The 12,500-nt window shown below is 51.4% G+C and overlaps 1 protein-coding gene across 1 annotated transcript; it reads left to right on the forward strand.

The window, feature by feature from the left end:
* Positions 1-8,117: 8,117 nt before the first annotated feature.
* si:ch211-244c8.4 (proteoglycan 4) lies at positions 8,118-12,039 on the forward strand. Its single transcript, XM_063202344.1, has 2 exons — positions 8,118-8,844; positions 8,899-12,039. The coding sequence occupies exons 1-2, from the start codon at positions 8,394-8,396 to the stop codon at positions 11,505-11,507; spliced, it is 3,060 nt and encodes a 1,019-aa protein (XP_063058414.1). The 5' UTR covers positions 8,118-8,393; the 3' UTR covers positions 11,508-12,039.
* The last annotated feature ends 461 nt before the right edge of the window (positions 12,040-12,500 follow it).

A 12,500-nucleotide genomic window follows, 5' to 3' on the forward strand; every position in this document is an offset into this window, starting at 1 on the left:
ATTTGAGGAGCTTTGTAATTTGCAAAATGACATACATCCGTTTTGGAACGTTTTGGGATTTTTTTTTTTTGCATTGCATTTTATATAGGTTTAAAAAGTATGTTCTCAAAATATTTGAACGGCAAGAATTCACACATAGATGATAAGACGTCTGAACAGTCATTTCCAATAATAAAATGTGAAATGTCTGGAAATACCGCTCAGGCCAATTTGCAATGAAACTCTTCATTTATAGAGCACATATAGTTCACAGTGTCCAAGTGAAGTACAAAGAGCAAAACATTGTGAGATGTCTTGAGGAGCACTGTTGTGGGTTGACAAGTGTGGCAAGGGACAAGTGGGGACAGGGATAAAGAGAGGAGCCTCTGTGAGCTGTGTTGACAGTGGATGATAAGGAGCTGGGTTTAACACTGCTACTGGTTCGTCTGTGCATGAGATGGACATTTCAGTGATGGACCATGGCCTAATGCAGGGTTTCCCAAACTGGGGTGCGTCCCCTGGGGGTGCACGACCTGCCATAAAGGGGTGCACGAGCTGAATGAGAGCAATGTCAGATATGTGAGTTGTTATCTAGCATTAATGAAAATCAAGTAGTTTTTAATAGTATAGTGCATTATATATGCTGGAAGGGTCCATCTTAAGTTTAGTTTAATTCCAATACTATTGGAAAAGAGGATTCCCCAAAAAGCACTGTACTTAATGTGCAGTGAATGAACAGTGAATCCATACTTGCGCGGCCGTCAGCACACCAAAATATTCGCTCAGGGGGTGCGCGAACCACATTGAAGTGTACAAGGGGGTGCGCAGGGGGAAAAGTTTGGGAACCCTAACCCTTAGGCCCTAATGGTTAGAGAGCTCTGTTTTGGAATTGGGAGGTTCACTCCAAGAAGGAATGTGTCAGAAATGACACAACATGTGTTGTCCCTGAGCACACCGCAGCACAGGCACATTCAGCAGCACACTTCTGACACAGTATCCTTTTAGAGTGTATCCTGCCATGAGCTACTGCATGTATAATGCCAAATGAAAATGGAGACATAACGGTCATAATGGTTTCATTACACGTAAGAAAATGTGGATATGAACTTTGTTTTGCTGTTTTTCTTTCTTCTGGGATGTTGTGTCGAAGTCTTGTCAATATTGCCACAAATTTTGTTCACTGAAAATTGTGGGCAGTGTCGCTGACTTTTTGCCTTTTAGCACCTTGATACTCATTTTGTTTTTACTTTGATATATTGTCCACATTCAGTACTTTCGGTCTCTGTGTACAGTATGTTATGTATTTGTGCATTTATGTAAGCTGTCAGACACCTTCATTTCCCTCAGGATTAAAAGTACTCTACTCTACTAAAAAGTCCTGTATCAGTAATGACACAGTGTTGAATTCAAACACATGTGCTGTGTGATATACGTGCTCAGGGACAACACATTTCATGTCACTTCTTATTCAATCCTTCTTAGAGTGTTGCAGGTTCAAATCTCATATCATCCAAGGCTGAAGTGCCCTTAACCCCACATTGCTCCAATCACTGCAGTAATACCCAGTGCCTACTAATAACGATAAGTCAGTTTGGATAACAGTGTGCGCTAAAGGTAATGAAATAATTAGAGATGGGAGGTCCAAGGACATAATGCCTAGAGGAGAGAGGAGAAAGACAGTGCAGTATGGAGGAACTGTGTGTGTTTGCGTATGTGCGTGTTTGCGTATGTGCATGCATGTGTGTGTCTGTGTGTGATCATGATTGAACATCAGAGTACATTTATTTGTGTTTTTATTTTGATCTTGATATATGACGTTTTGTGTGTGTGTTTGTGAATGCAGCTGAGCTCCCTGCTCGGCTTTGGACTGTAAACTGAGAGAAAGCAGCACTCTAAACCTGAATGCAGACAGTGATGTGTGTGCATGCGTGTGTGTGCGTGTGTGTGTGTGCAGGGAAGCTGACAGGGGGAGGTTAACAGGGTCAATTGTCCCAGGCCCAGGGAGAGATGGGGCCCAGAATTCGGTCTTCATTACATTGAATATATTGAGTCGGGGGCCTTTTCTGATGACGTTGTCCCGGGCCCAGACAAAGCTGTCACACACAACCCTGTGTGAGTGTATGTGCGTTTGGGTGTGTGTGCATACAATATAATGGGCCTCTTCTATCCCTTGGCCCAGGACAACTGACCCATTTGTCTCCCCCTGTTGGCTGCTCTGTGTGTGTGTTTGTGTTTGTGTGTGTGCACTTGAGGCCTGAATGAAGACATTGTTTGGTGTTAATGGGGTGGAAAGGCGGATAAGGCCCAAAAAGTGAGAGGAAGAGGGGAGACATCGAAAGAGAGATCTAGAAAGAGAAACAAGCACCGATGATGGCGGGGTGGAATTAAGGAATGGATATATTAAAGGTAGGAAGGAACCAATACGGTAGAAGGAGTTAAAGTGATACCGTCCCATTTTTTAAATAAGCTTATTTTACACCTTCCCTTGAGTTAAATAATAGGGTTTTACTGTTCTCCTGTACTTTCAACCGGTTTCTAGTTATGACAGTGCCAATTTTACCTCCAAACTAACAGTTAACATTGAGTCCTATGAGATGAGACCAGTTAGCCGCGAGCTGGTCTCATAGGACTCAATGTTAACTGCTAGCATGGAGGTAACATTTGCACTGCCATTACCCGAGAACGGTTGAAAGTACAGGAGAACGGTAATACCCTATTATTTAACTCAAGGGGAGGTGTAAAATAAGCTTATTTCCAAAAATGGGACCGTATCACTTAAAGAAAAGCATGACCTACAGGTTTTTGCAACTGTTTACAAACAAAAAGTTGTACTGTATGTAAGTTTATTGTAGCCATATCAACAGAAAAAAAAATACAGTTGCTATGGGATGTAGTACTTTGGTGTGACCACATATTCAACAATACAATCAGACAAAACAAAACTATGGGGGGGGGGGGGGGGGGGGCTCGGAAACATTACAAATGCATTGGTTGAGCAGAAAACAACTGGAGTGACATTGTGAAAGATAAGCAAGAGAGGTTAGAATAGGGTGACCAGATTTTTGTAGTCTGAAACCGTGACACTTCGCGCGTGACTTAATGACAATAATTCGGAGGGTGGGTCTGGGGGTCCTCCCCCAGAATTTAAAAAAAAAATTTAGATGCAATTTCCTACATTCTAACCAATTTTAGGGGGAGGACTGGCGAATCGCAAATGACTCCTTCAGACTTTCTCTACAAGCGCTGGCTGCCATTAATTGTGGCAGGTAAACATGTAATCTTGTCCATATTATACCCTGATAGACATGTAGGGGGTGGCCAAAACCGGGACATATTTGTGTCCCGATCGAGTTTGCTTGGTACCTGGGACACACAACTCCAAACCGGGACTGTCCCGGTTAAACATGGACGTCTGGTCACCCTAGGTTAGAAGGTAGAAGGCCAAGTAGTGGAGCAAGTGGTGGATAGCTTGTAGGTAGGTAACGTGTGGAATTACATGGGATGCTGCCTTCTCTCTGATGAGTGTGAATAGATGGTGCACTGGATGTGTAGAGTCAGAGGTGAGCCACTATAAGGCTCTATTATAACACCTAGCACTTATATTTCACAACTATTTCAATGAAGGGAAGCTTAACACTCATTTTCAGCCTTGCTGCCACTTTCTGCAAATCAATACACACACTTATCTTTCATTCTTTTCAAATGTGTTGAGATTCTGAAACCTGTTCTTGGTTTTAGTGGTCTAAGAATTCTGTTTTGCATGTTGTTTGAGCTGCCGTCTGATTTGTGGGCAGAGTTAAACTCAGCCAAAGTGTGAAAGATGTGTCTAAGCAAAGAGAGAGGAGAAGAAGCACAGGACTGAGATCAGTGATGCCAGATTGGGCTGTTTCCCGCCCAATTGGGCTGCTAAGGGTGGCCGTCTTCAGGAAACATAAAAGGGTCAAAAAGGGCATTTGGGAAGGTTTCTCTGCAGATTCATGACCATAAATATCGATAGAATTTAGTTCAAATTGGGCGGGATTCAGTGCCTCCCTCCAGGCAGGTTTCAAGCATTTTTTGGGCTGGAAATCATCAGTCTCATCTGGCAACCCTGAGATAGTACATCACGCTAGAAGACAGCAGAGAGTGATGGCACAGATGCACAGATGAGAAAGGGAGAAAGTGAAAAGATGAACAGATCAAAGATCAAGGCAGCGGAGTGATGGAAAGCATTGAGCTGAGGCGTGCAAAAATAGAGGTAAGGACACAGAACGCACAGTAAACTATAATACAACACTCAGAAAGTCAACTTTAAAACTCTTCTAGTTACTCTATACTCTAAGTCTTGAATTAACACTGCAGAATATCCTATGTTCTGCAGTAGCTGCCCCCACATATGTCTATGCCATTTAACGCAGGTCAACACATGTAAATGCCATTTAGAAGAAGTTCAGGGTGACTGAAGAGAATTCAAAGCCCTGCTTGCCTGGTTATCCTTTTTTATTTTAAAAAATATATATTTTTTAGGGGCTTTTATGCCTTTATTTGATAGGATAGTCGAAGATGGTGACAGGAAGCGAATGGGACAGAGAGACAGGTTAGGATCGGGAAATGACCCCGGCCAGACTCAAACCGGGGTCCCCGTGGGTGGGCATGCAAGCCCAAATGTGGAGGGCTTAGCGCGCTGCGCCACAGCGCCCCCTTGCCTGGTTATCCTGGTCCTTTGCGTGGCCTCTTACTGCAGATGGGGTCGCCGGCGGGCCTGTTCACTATTTGCTGAAAATACTGTACTCAACTACATCATAACAACATTGCTATGACAGTGCCTGCCGAGAGCCTTAAGTAACAGATTAAGACATCGACATTACAATTTTGGTGACAGTAAGGTTATAACATAGGTGCTGCGCGAAGGGTTTAAAAACTGATTCACACCAATCTTTCTCCTTCTCCTTCTCCCCGATTTCCACCATCACATTTACTTCTAATACTGTAACATCAGAGTTCTGGATAAAACCTCTGCTGTATGTATATAACGAGTTTGGTTGCAGAATGAAATTGACATGACTACATTTCATTATCAGATGTATTAATGCATTGCAATTCCCAATACAAAATTGTCCACTTCTTCAAATGTTCCGAAATGGATACATCATTTTGCAACAGAGCTCTTTATAATGTAGGGCCCCAATTAAAATGGCTATAGCTACTAATGATACAGACATGCCTCTCTCACTGCTGTGCCGCATATCATTAACCTTTCTTTCATCACTGCTGAGAGAGAGAGAGAGAGAGAGAGAGAGAGAGAGAGAGAGAGAGAGAGAGATGGACCATGTGGGAGAGGAATGAAGAAGAGAAAGGGTGTAGTGTAGTGGAGAGAGAGAGAGAGAGAGAGAGAGAGAGAGAGAGAGAGAGAGAGAGAGAGAGAGAGAGAGAGAGAGAGAGAGAGAGAGAGAGAGAGAGAGAGAGAGATTGTAGATAGATGGACCTCATGGGAGATGGATGAGGAGGAGAAAGGGTGTAGTGTAGTGTATGTGAGGGAAAGAAAGAAAGAAAGAAAGAAAGAAAGAAAGGAGGAAAGAAAGAAAGAAAGGGGGTGGAGTTGTTGGAGGTTGTGATGGGGGCGACACAGTCACTGGAGAGGGGTTAACAGGCATTGACTACAGAATATACTCCCTCAGGGGCTCTTTGGATGTACGTGCCTGGTGTTCATGTGTGGCAGTGTGTGTGTTTGTGTGTCTGTGTGTCTGTGTGTCTGAGTCTGTGTGTGTGTCTGTCCGACCGCCTACCATAACAACATAGAAATGGAAAGAGCACTTTCGACCAGTGGTGTACTCTACTTTTTTGAAGTGGGTATACTGTATATTTGAGCCATTTTTTGATGTGGGTATACGGTATATATTTGTGCTATTCTAAATAATGGATCTGAAATCCCTGAAATTTTGAAGTGGGTATACTGCGTATACCTGCATTCTACGTAGACTACACCACTGCTTTCGACGATCACACACGTCTACCAGGACCCATGATCTATAGGATATAGCATATGTATATGGCCTATGTATGTGGACAGAGCCTTCAATGGCTCTCATTTCTATATTGGCACACTGCATGTTGAATGCAGAATCATCAGTTTCCCAGGCCCCCACTCTTTAGTGGGACAGGCAATAAAGCACAGCAGAGAGAGAGAGAGAGAGAGAGAGAGAGAGAGAGAGAGAGAGAGAGAGAGAGAGAGAGAGAGAAAGAGAGAGAGAGAGAGGTGTAGAGGTGTAGAGGTGGCGCGAGGGAAAGGTGGAAGAAATAAAAGACAGAGAAAGAGAAAAGACAGAGAGAAGTATGGAGAGAGGCGGAATGGGGGGGCTGTATTTAGAACACAACTTTCTTTCACATAACATACTAGCCTATATCCAGTTATAATCCACCAACATCCTAATTCCATAGATTTAGGTAGCCGCGTGGTGTGTGTGTGTGTGTGTGTGTGTGTGTGTGTGTGTGTGTGTGTGTGTGTGTGTGTGTGTGTGTGTGTGTGTGTGTGTGTGTGTGTGTGTGTGTGTGTGTGTGTGTGTGTGTGTGTGTGTGTGTGTGTGTGTGTGTATGGGTGGGCGGGGGATGGATTTCTGGGTTTGAGTGGTTTGTTTGTAAATGATCGTAGCCAGACTTGACAGCAAGAGGTCATCTGCACAGTGACGGACTTGGCATGCAGACACTGCTCTCTGTGCGTGCGTGCGTGCGTGTGTATGTGTGTGCGCGTGCGTGCGTGTGTTCGCATGTGTGTGATGGGCGCACGTTCATGTGCCACTTTTTGCGAGCCAAATAAGGGCAGCTCGCCGTCTGCCAACGTGACAAGCTGTATAGACTATGTGAAAGCAAACCTGTTAGACGTCTAAAGAGCTGCAATCCTTTTGGAGCCTCAGCCCACCAACATGACGTGACACTAAATAAAATGGAGCAGAGAGTGGAGGAGTTAGAACGATGACAAGGATCGAGAGGGAAAAGGATGACTATTGAAGAAATAAAAAAAAAACTTGGAACCAGGGACGCACCAATGGCAAGCAAGCGAGAGGTGCCGTAGACACACAGACAGACGGACAGACTGATAGAGAGAGGATGGAGTCAGGGGAGGGGTGGGAACTGATACAGAGAGGATGGAGTCAGGGGAGGGGTGGGAACAGAGAGGATGGAGTCAGGGGAGGGGCGGGAACAGGAAGTAGAGTGAGGATGTGAGAGATAGAAAGAGAGGGGGGGAGAAAACAGTGGGCGAGAAAGACAGAGCAAGATTGATACAAAAACAGAGAGTGGCAAAAATAGATGAGAGAGAGAGACAGAGAGACAGAGAGAGAGAGAGGGAGAGGGAGGGAGAGAATAGGAGAGAAAGAGACAAAAATTAAGGAAAGGGGAGAGAGAGAGAGAGTGGGAGAGGGAGAGACAGAGAGAGAGAGAGAGAGAGAGAGAGAGAGAGAGAGAGAGAGAGAGAGAGAGAGAGAGAGAGAGAGAGAGAGAGAGATTGAGAGATAGAAGGCGGTGGGTCCATGGCAGCTGATGGTAGGCAGGTCCTGGTTATACTTGGCTGCTGCTGCTGCTGCTGCTGCTGCTGCCGAAAGCTGCTTAGACCCCCAGTTACCATGGCAACCAACACGGGCAGCCACAGAGAAAAGAGGCAGAGAGAGGGGAGGGGCTAAAGGAGGCTGGAGCAGAGAGAGGGAGAGAGAGCGAGAGAGAGAGAGCATGTGCTGATGAAAAGAGAAAGAGAGGCAGTGTGTGAGAGAGAAAGGAGAGAGAGAGAGAAAGAGGGAGAAAGAGCATGCGCTGATGAAAAGAGGGAGAGGCAGAGTGTGTGAGAGAGAGAGAGAGAGAGAGAGAGAGAGAGAGAGAGAGAGAGAGAGAAAGGAGAGCGAGAGAGAAAAAGAGGGAGAATGACAGAGAGGGAGCACATGTGCTAAAGAAAAAGGCAGAGTGAGAGAGAGGGAGGGAGAGAGAGAGAGAGAAGAGGGAGAGGGAGGGGAGAGAGGGAGCGTGTGTGTGCACTCTGTGGAGACAGAGAGAGGTAACGAGGACACAGGGAGAGACACACACATCGTACGCCATTCTGCAGTGAAGGAGAAAGAGAAGGACCACACAAGAGAGAGAGATAGAGAGAGCGACGGAGCGAAAGGAGAAGAGAGAGAGAGAGAGAGAGAAAGAAAAAGAGAGAGAGAGAGCGCACGGTAAGAGAATAAAGCTTTTTGCATGGGCGTTAGAGGAAGGGGGGGAGGAGAGCTCGCTGCTGCCGGAGACTGAATAACTGCGGGTGCTTCAGAAAAGGAGGTAGCGGCAGTGAGCAGAATAGAAAAGAACGAGCTGTAGAGAGAGAGAGAGGGAGGGAGAGAGAGAAAGATAACGAGGGATAGGGAGAGGGAGGGAGACGGAGGAGAGAGAGAGAGAAGCAGTCCTCACACAACATGGATGCCCAGTGTGAGAGTAGTGAGGCGCCGCCAGGCGATCCCCAGTCCGCCGGCAAGATCCGCAAGGCCTTCAAGCTGTTCGGCAAAGGCAAGCCGGCGAGCAGCGTGGCCAGCATCTTCGGCAAACGCGGCAAGGGGGAGGGAGCGCAGAAGTCGCCGCTGCCGCTGCCACGCAGCAAGACCCTGGACGGACTGTCGGACACCACCGTCGGCAACATGGCAACGCAAGACGGCGCTGCCACCGAGGCGACGACGCGATCGGAGCCCGCCGCCTCCACGCCCCAGCACCGCCCGCTGTCGGAGGGGGCCTGCGAGCAGGACGAGTCGGCCCAGAACGAGCACCCTTGCGCGGACGGCATGAAGGACTACTCCCCGACCCGGCCCTCCATCTCCTCCATCACATCAGCTAAGTCTCTGAACTTCCTGTCGTTGCTACGGAGGAGTCGGCGTGGGGGAGGGTGTATGGGTGGCGGTGGGGGTGCAGGAGGAGGAGGGGGTGGAGGAGAGGGTGGAGGTGGGGACCGGCAGGTGCACACGGAGGCGCACCGCGGCGGGCGCCAGCGCAAGGGCCTGCGGAGCCTGTTCGGCAGCATGCGCTGGCGTCGCCGGGACGACGAGGACGGGGCGGACGAGACGGACGAAGGGGGTGCGGGCCCGCCGCTGACGGCCTCGCGCTCCAACAGCGTGGAGATCATCAAGGAGCACCTGACGCTGACCCCGCGGCCCGCGCCCAAGGCCGAGGGCGAGCGGAGCCTGCTGGACGACTCCACCGTGGCACCGGACGCCACCTCCAAACCCGGCACCCCGAAACCGGAGGACAAGACGGCGGGAATGGTGAACGGAGGCACGTCCCAGCCGAACCCGAACGCCAACGCCGGGGACCCCACGTCGGACCGGCTCAGCACGCTGCTGGGCGACATCTCCTCCATCCTGAGCTTCGACTCGCTGACGGGCTGCGGGGACATCGTGGCCGACGTGGAGGCCGAGTGGGCCAAGGCCAGCAGCCGCGTCGGTGCCTCCACCGCCAAGGAGCAGAGCCTCGCCGCCGCGGACGACACGGACAGCGGCGAGAAGAGCCTGTCGGCGTCCTCGGCCACGCCGTCGGCCAAACTCTCCCCTGCTGCCGCACCCGCCGCACCCGCCGCAGCAGCCCCTGCTCCCACCACCCCGACCCCGGTGGTGGCGACTACGCCAAAACCAGTCGTCATCCCCTCTCCGACTCCCGTGATTACGCCCAGGCCAGTTGTGGCCGCCACGCCTCCTCCACCTGCTGCGGTGGCTCCCGCCAGCCCACCGGTGGTGAAGAGTGCCTCTCCGTCCCCTGCGTACCAACCAGCCCCAGCTCCTGTCTCCCCTGCACCCGTGGCTTTCTCCTACAAACCAGCCCCTGTCTCCCCAGCACCCGTGGCTTCCTCATACCACCCATGCCCAGCTCCTGTTTCCCCTGCACCTCTGGCTTCCTCATACCACCCAGCCCCAGCTCCTATCTCCCCAGCTCCTGTCTCCCCGTCACCCGTGGCTTTCTCCTACAAACCAGCCCCCGTGTCTCCGGCACCCGTGGCTTCCTCGTACCACCCAGCCCCAGCTCCTGTCTCCCCTGCACCTCTGGCTTCTACATACCCTCCACCCCCCGCCTCCCCGGCTCGCCGGATTTCTGGAAGTGCCATCCCCACACCCCTGCCTCCGTCTCCTGCTCTGTCCCATTCCCCCGTGCCAGCCTCGCCGGCCTCGGTCAGGCACGAGCACAGCGGCATTCCCGTGCCCATCCATCCCGTTTCCGTGCCCACCCCTTCGCCCTCGCCTCCGACCACCTCCGGCCAGTCGACACCCAGACCGACCCCCAAGCCGACCCCAGCGCCTGCCCCCGCCCCCGTCCCCAAACCCAAGGTGATCAGCGGGATCATCAAGCCGGCCCCCGAGCCCGGGAAGCGGCCCGCCAAGATCGTCACCACCTTTGGGCTGTCCTGCGACAAGACGCGCACCTCGCCCCCGACCAGGCAGTCCTCCAAAGAGGAGTCCAAGCCACCGACCCCCACCGCCAAGTCCGCCCCCATCTCCACCTTCTCCGACGTGCCCCCGCCTACTGCTGCTGCTGTCCCGGTCGTGGCTGCTGCTGCCCCCCCTGCGGAGCCAGCCTGGGCTGCCAAAGGCCTCCCTCCTGTTCCCTGTGCAGCCTACAAACCTCCCCCGTCATACAACACCCCCTCCTTCTCAAAACCCTCCAGCCTTCCGGAACCTCCGGCTGCGGCGACGGTCGCCGTCGCCTCCACCAGGGTTCCATTTGCCACCTCCCCGGTCTCTCCTCCTCCGCCTCCTCCTCCTGCTGTGGGGACCTCCAGGCCCTCCTCCACCTCCACCTCCTCCCCACCTGAGGAGGAGGCGCGCGTGGACGGTGGGGAGGACCTGGCCAGCCGGGAGGCCCTGGTGGCGGGGGCTGGGACGGGGGGCGTCCAGAGGAGTATCCCCGTGGCACGCAGCCCGGCGGTCAAGCCCACGAGCCTGAGTAAAATCCCAGTATGCGGTGGAGGAAGAGCACCAGTGGCAGTGGGCATGGCAGCGGCCAGGAGCACCCAGCAGCAGCAGCAGCAGCAGCAGCAGCAGCAGCAGCAGCAGCAGCAGCAGCAGGCACCCAGCCGAGAGCCTCATTCCAACGGGGACGCCCATGCCGCTAACGCTAATGCTAACGCTACCCCCATCGCGTCCACCGGTCCCTCCACGCCGCTGGGCTCCGAGGAGGACATGCTGAACCCCCTCTCCCGGGACACGGGCAGCCGGGACACCCTGAGCGCGTACGCCGGGGAGCAGTCGTCCCCGACCAACACGTCGCCCCCGACCTCCCCTCCCGGGGAGTACGGCGACGAGGACGACCGAGCCACCACTCCGTCTCCACCACCCGGCGGTGCGTCTGCTGCCGCCTCGAGGCGTCCGTCCAAAACGGGCTCGTTGTCGGGCATCCCGCTGTCTCGGGGCTCGGGCATCCCCATCAAGAGGGACACGCACGCGGCCCCGGCCTACCACTCCACGCAGGCCAAAGGGGACGCGCCGCGCTCCAAGATCCCCCTCTCCAAAGTACCCGTGCGCCGCGGAGGACACACCGCCGTCAAGAAGTGAGCTCAGACACTCATGCGAGTCGACTCAACCTATCACAGACTAGATTTGACCCCACCTGACCTGACCTGACCTCTCTGAACCTGCTGATTGGCTGGATCACAACAGACTCCAGGCTCTTACAATCAGTTTTTTTTTGTTTGTCTGGGAGCGATAGGTTGATTTTTTTTTTCTCTCGTTTTGTTTATGTATTCTTAAGAAACAGAAGCCGTACTTGCGGCATATTGCTTCGACACTTTCCCAAACATGGAAACGGACTCTTTAACGGACTCTTTAAAACCCCAAGTAGGACGAGTATCGTATGTGGAGTAGCAGAATAGAGATCAGGTCCTTCCTGGATCTGCGCGGTGGGGAATAATGACAGGCTGCTTCTGCCGACTGTGTGTCACTGGATTATCAGAGCTCATTTTATGCAGGACAACAATTGATGTTTTGTTTGCCTTCTGGCAATGATAATGACTACTGAAAAAAAAACTCTTCGACTTTCATGCAGTATACTACACTGGTGTATATTTCAGCTGTTGGGACTCTTGGAAATAATACACACACAGAGAGAGAAACTAACACACATGCTCATTCATTCTATTCTGTTGCCAATGCACACACACACACAAAACAAACACACACATACATGCTCACTCACAAGCATGCGCACACACATGCGAATGCACACACACAGGCACAGCCACACACACACATGCACACACCAAACACACACATACACACACGCACACACACACACACACACACACACACACACACACACACACACACACACACACACACACACACATACACACACACACACACACACACACACACACACACACACACATACACACACGCACACACACACACACAAACACACACACACACGCACACACTCACGACACACACACAAACACACACACACACACACACACACACACACACACATACACACACAACGTTTATCCATGCACATAAAGTTCAACCGCGTCACCCTGTAATGGGAAC

The sequence above is a fragment of the Engraulis encrasicolus genome, chromosome 7 (assembly GCF_034702125.1).
Source record: "Engraulis encrasicolus isolate BLACKSEA-1 chromosome 7, IST_EnEncr_1.0, whole genome shotgun sequence".
Classification (NCBI taxonomy): Eukaryota; Metazoa; Chordata; class Actinopteri; order Clupeiformes; family Engraulidae; genus Engraulis; species Engraulis encrasicolus.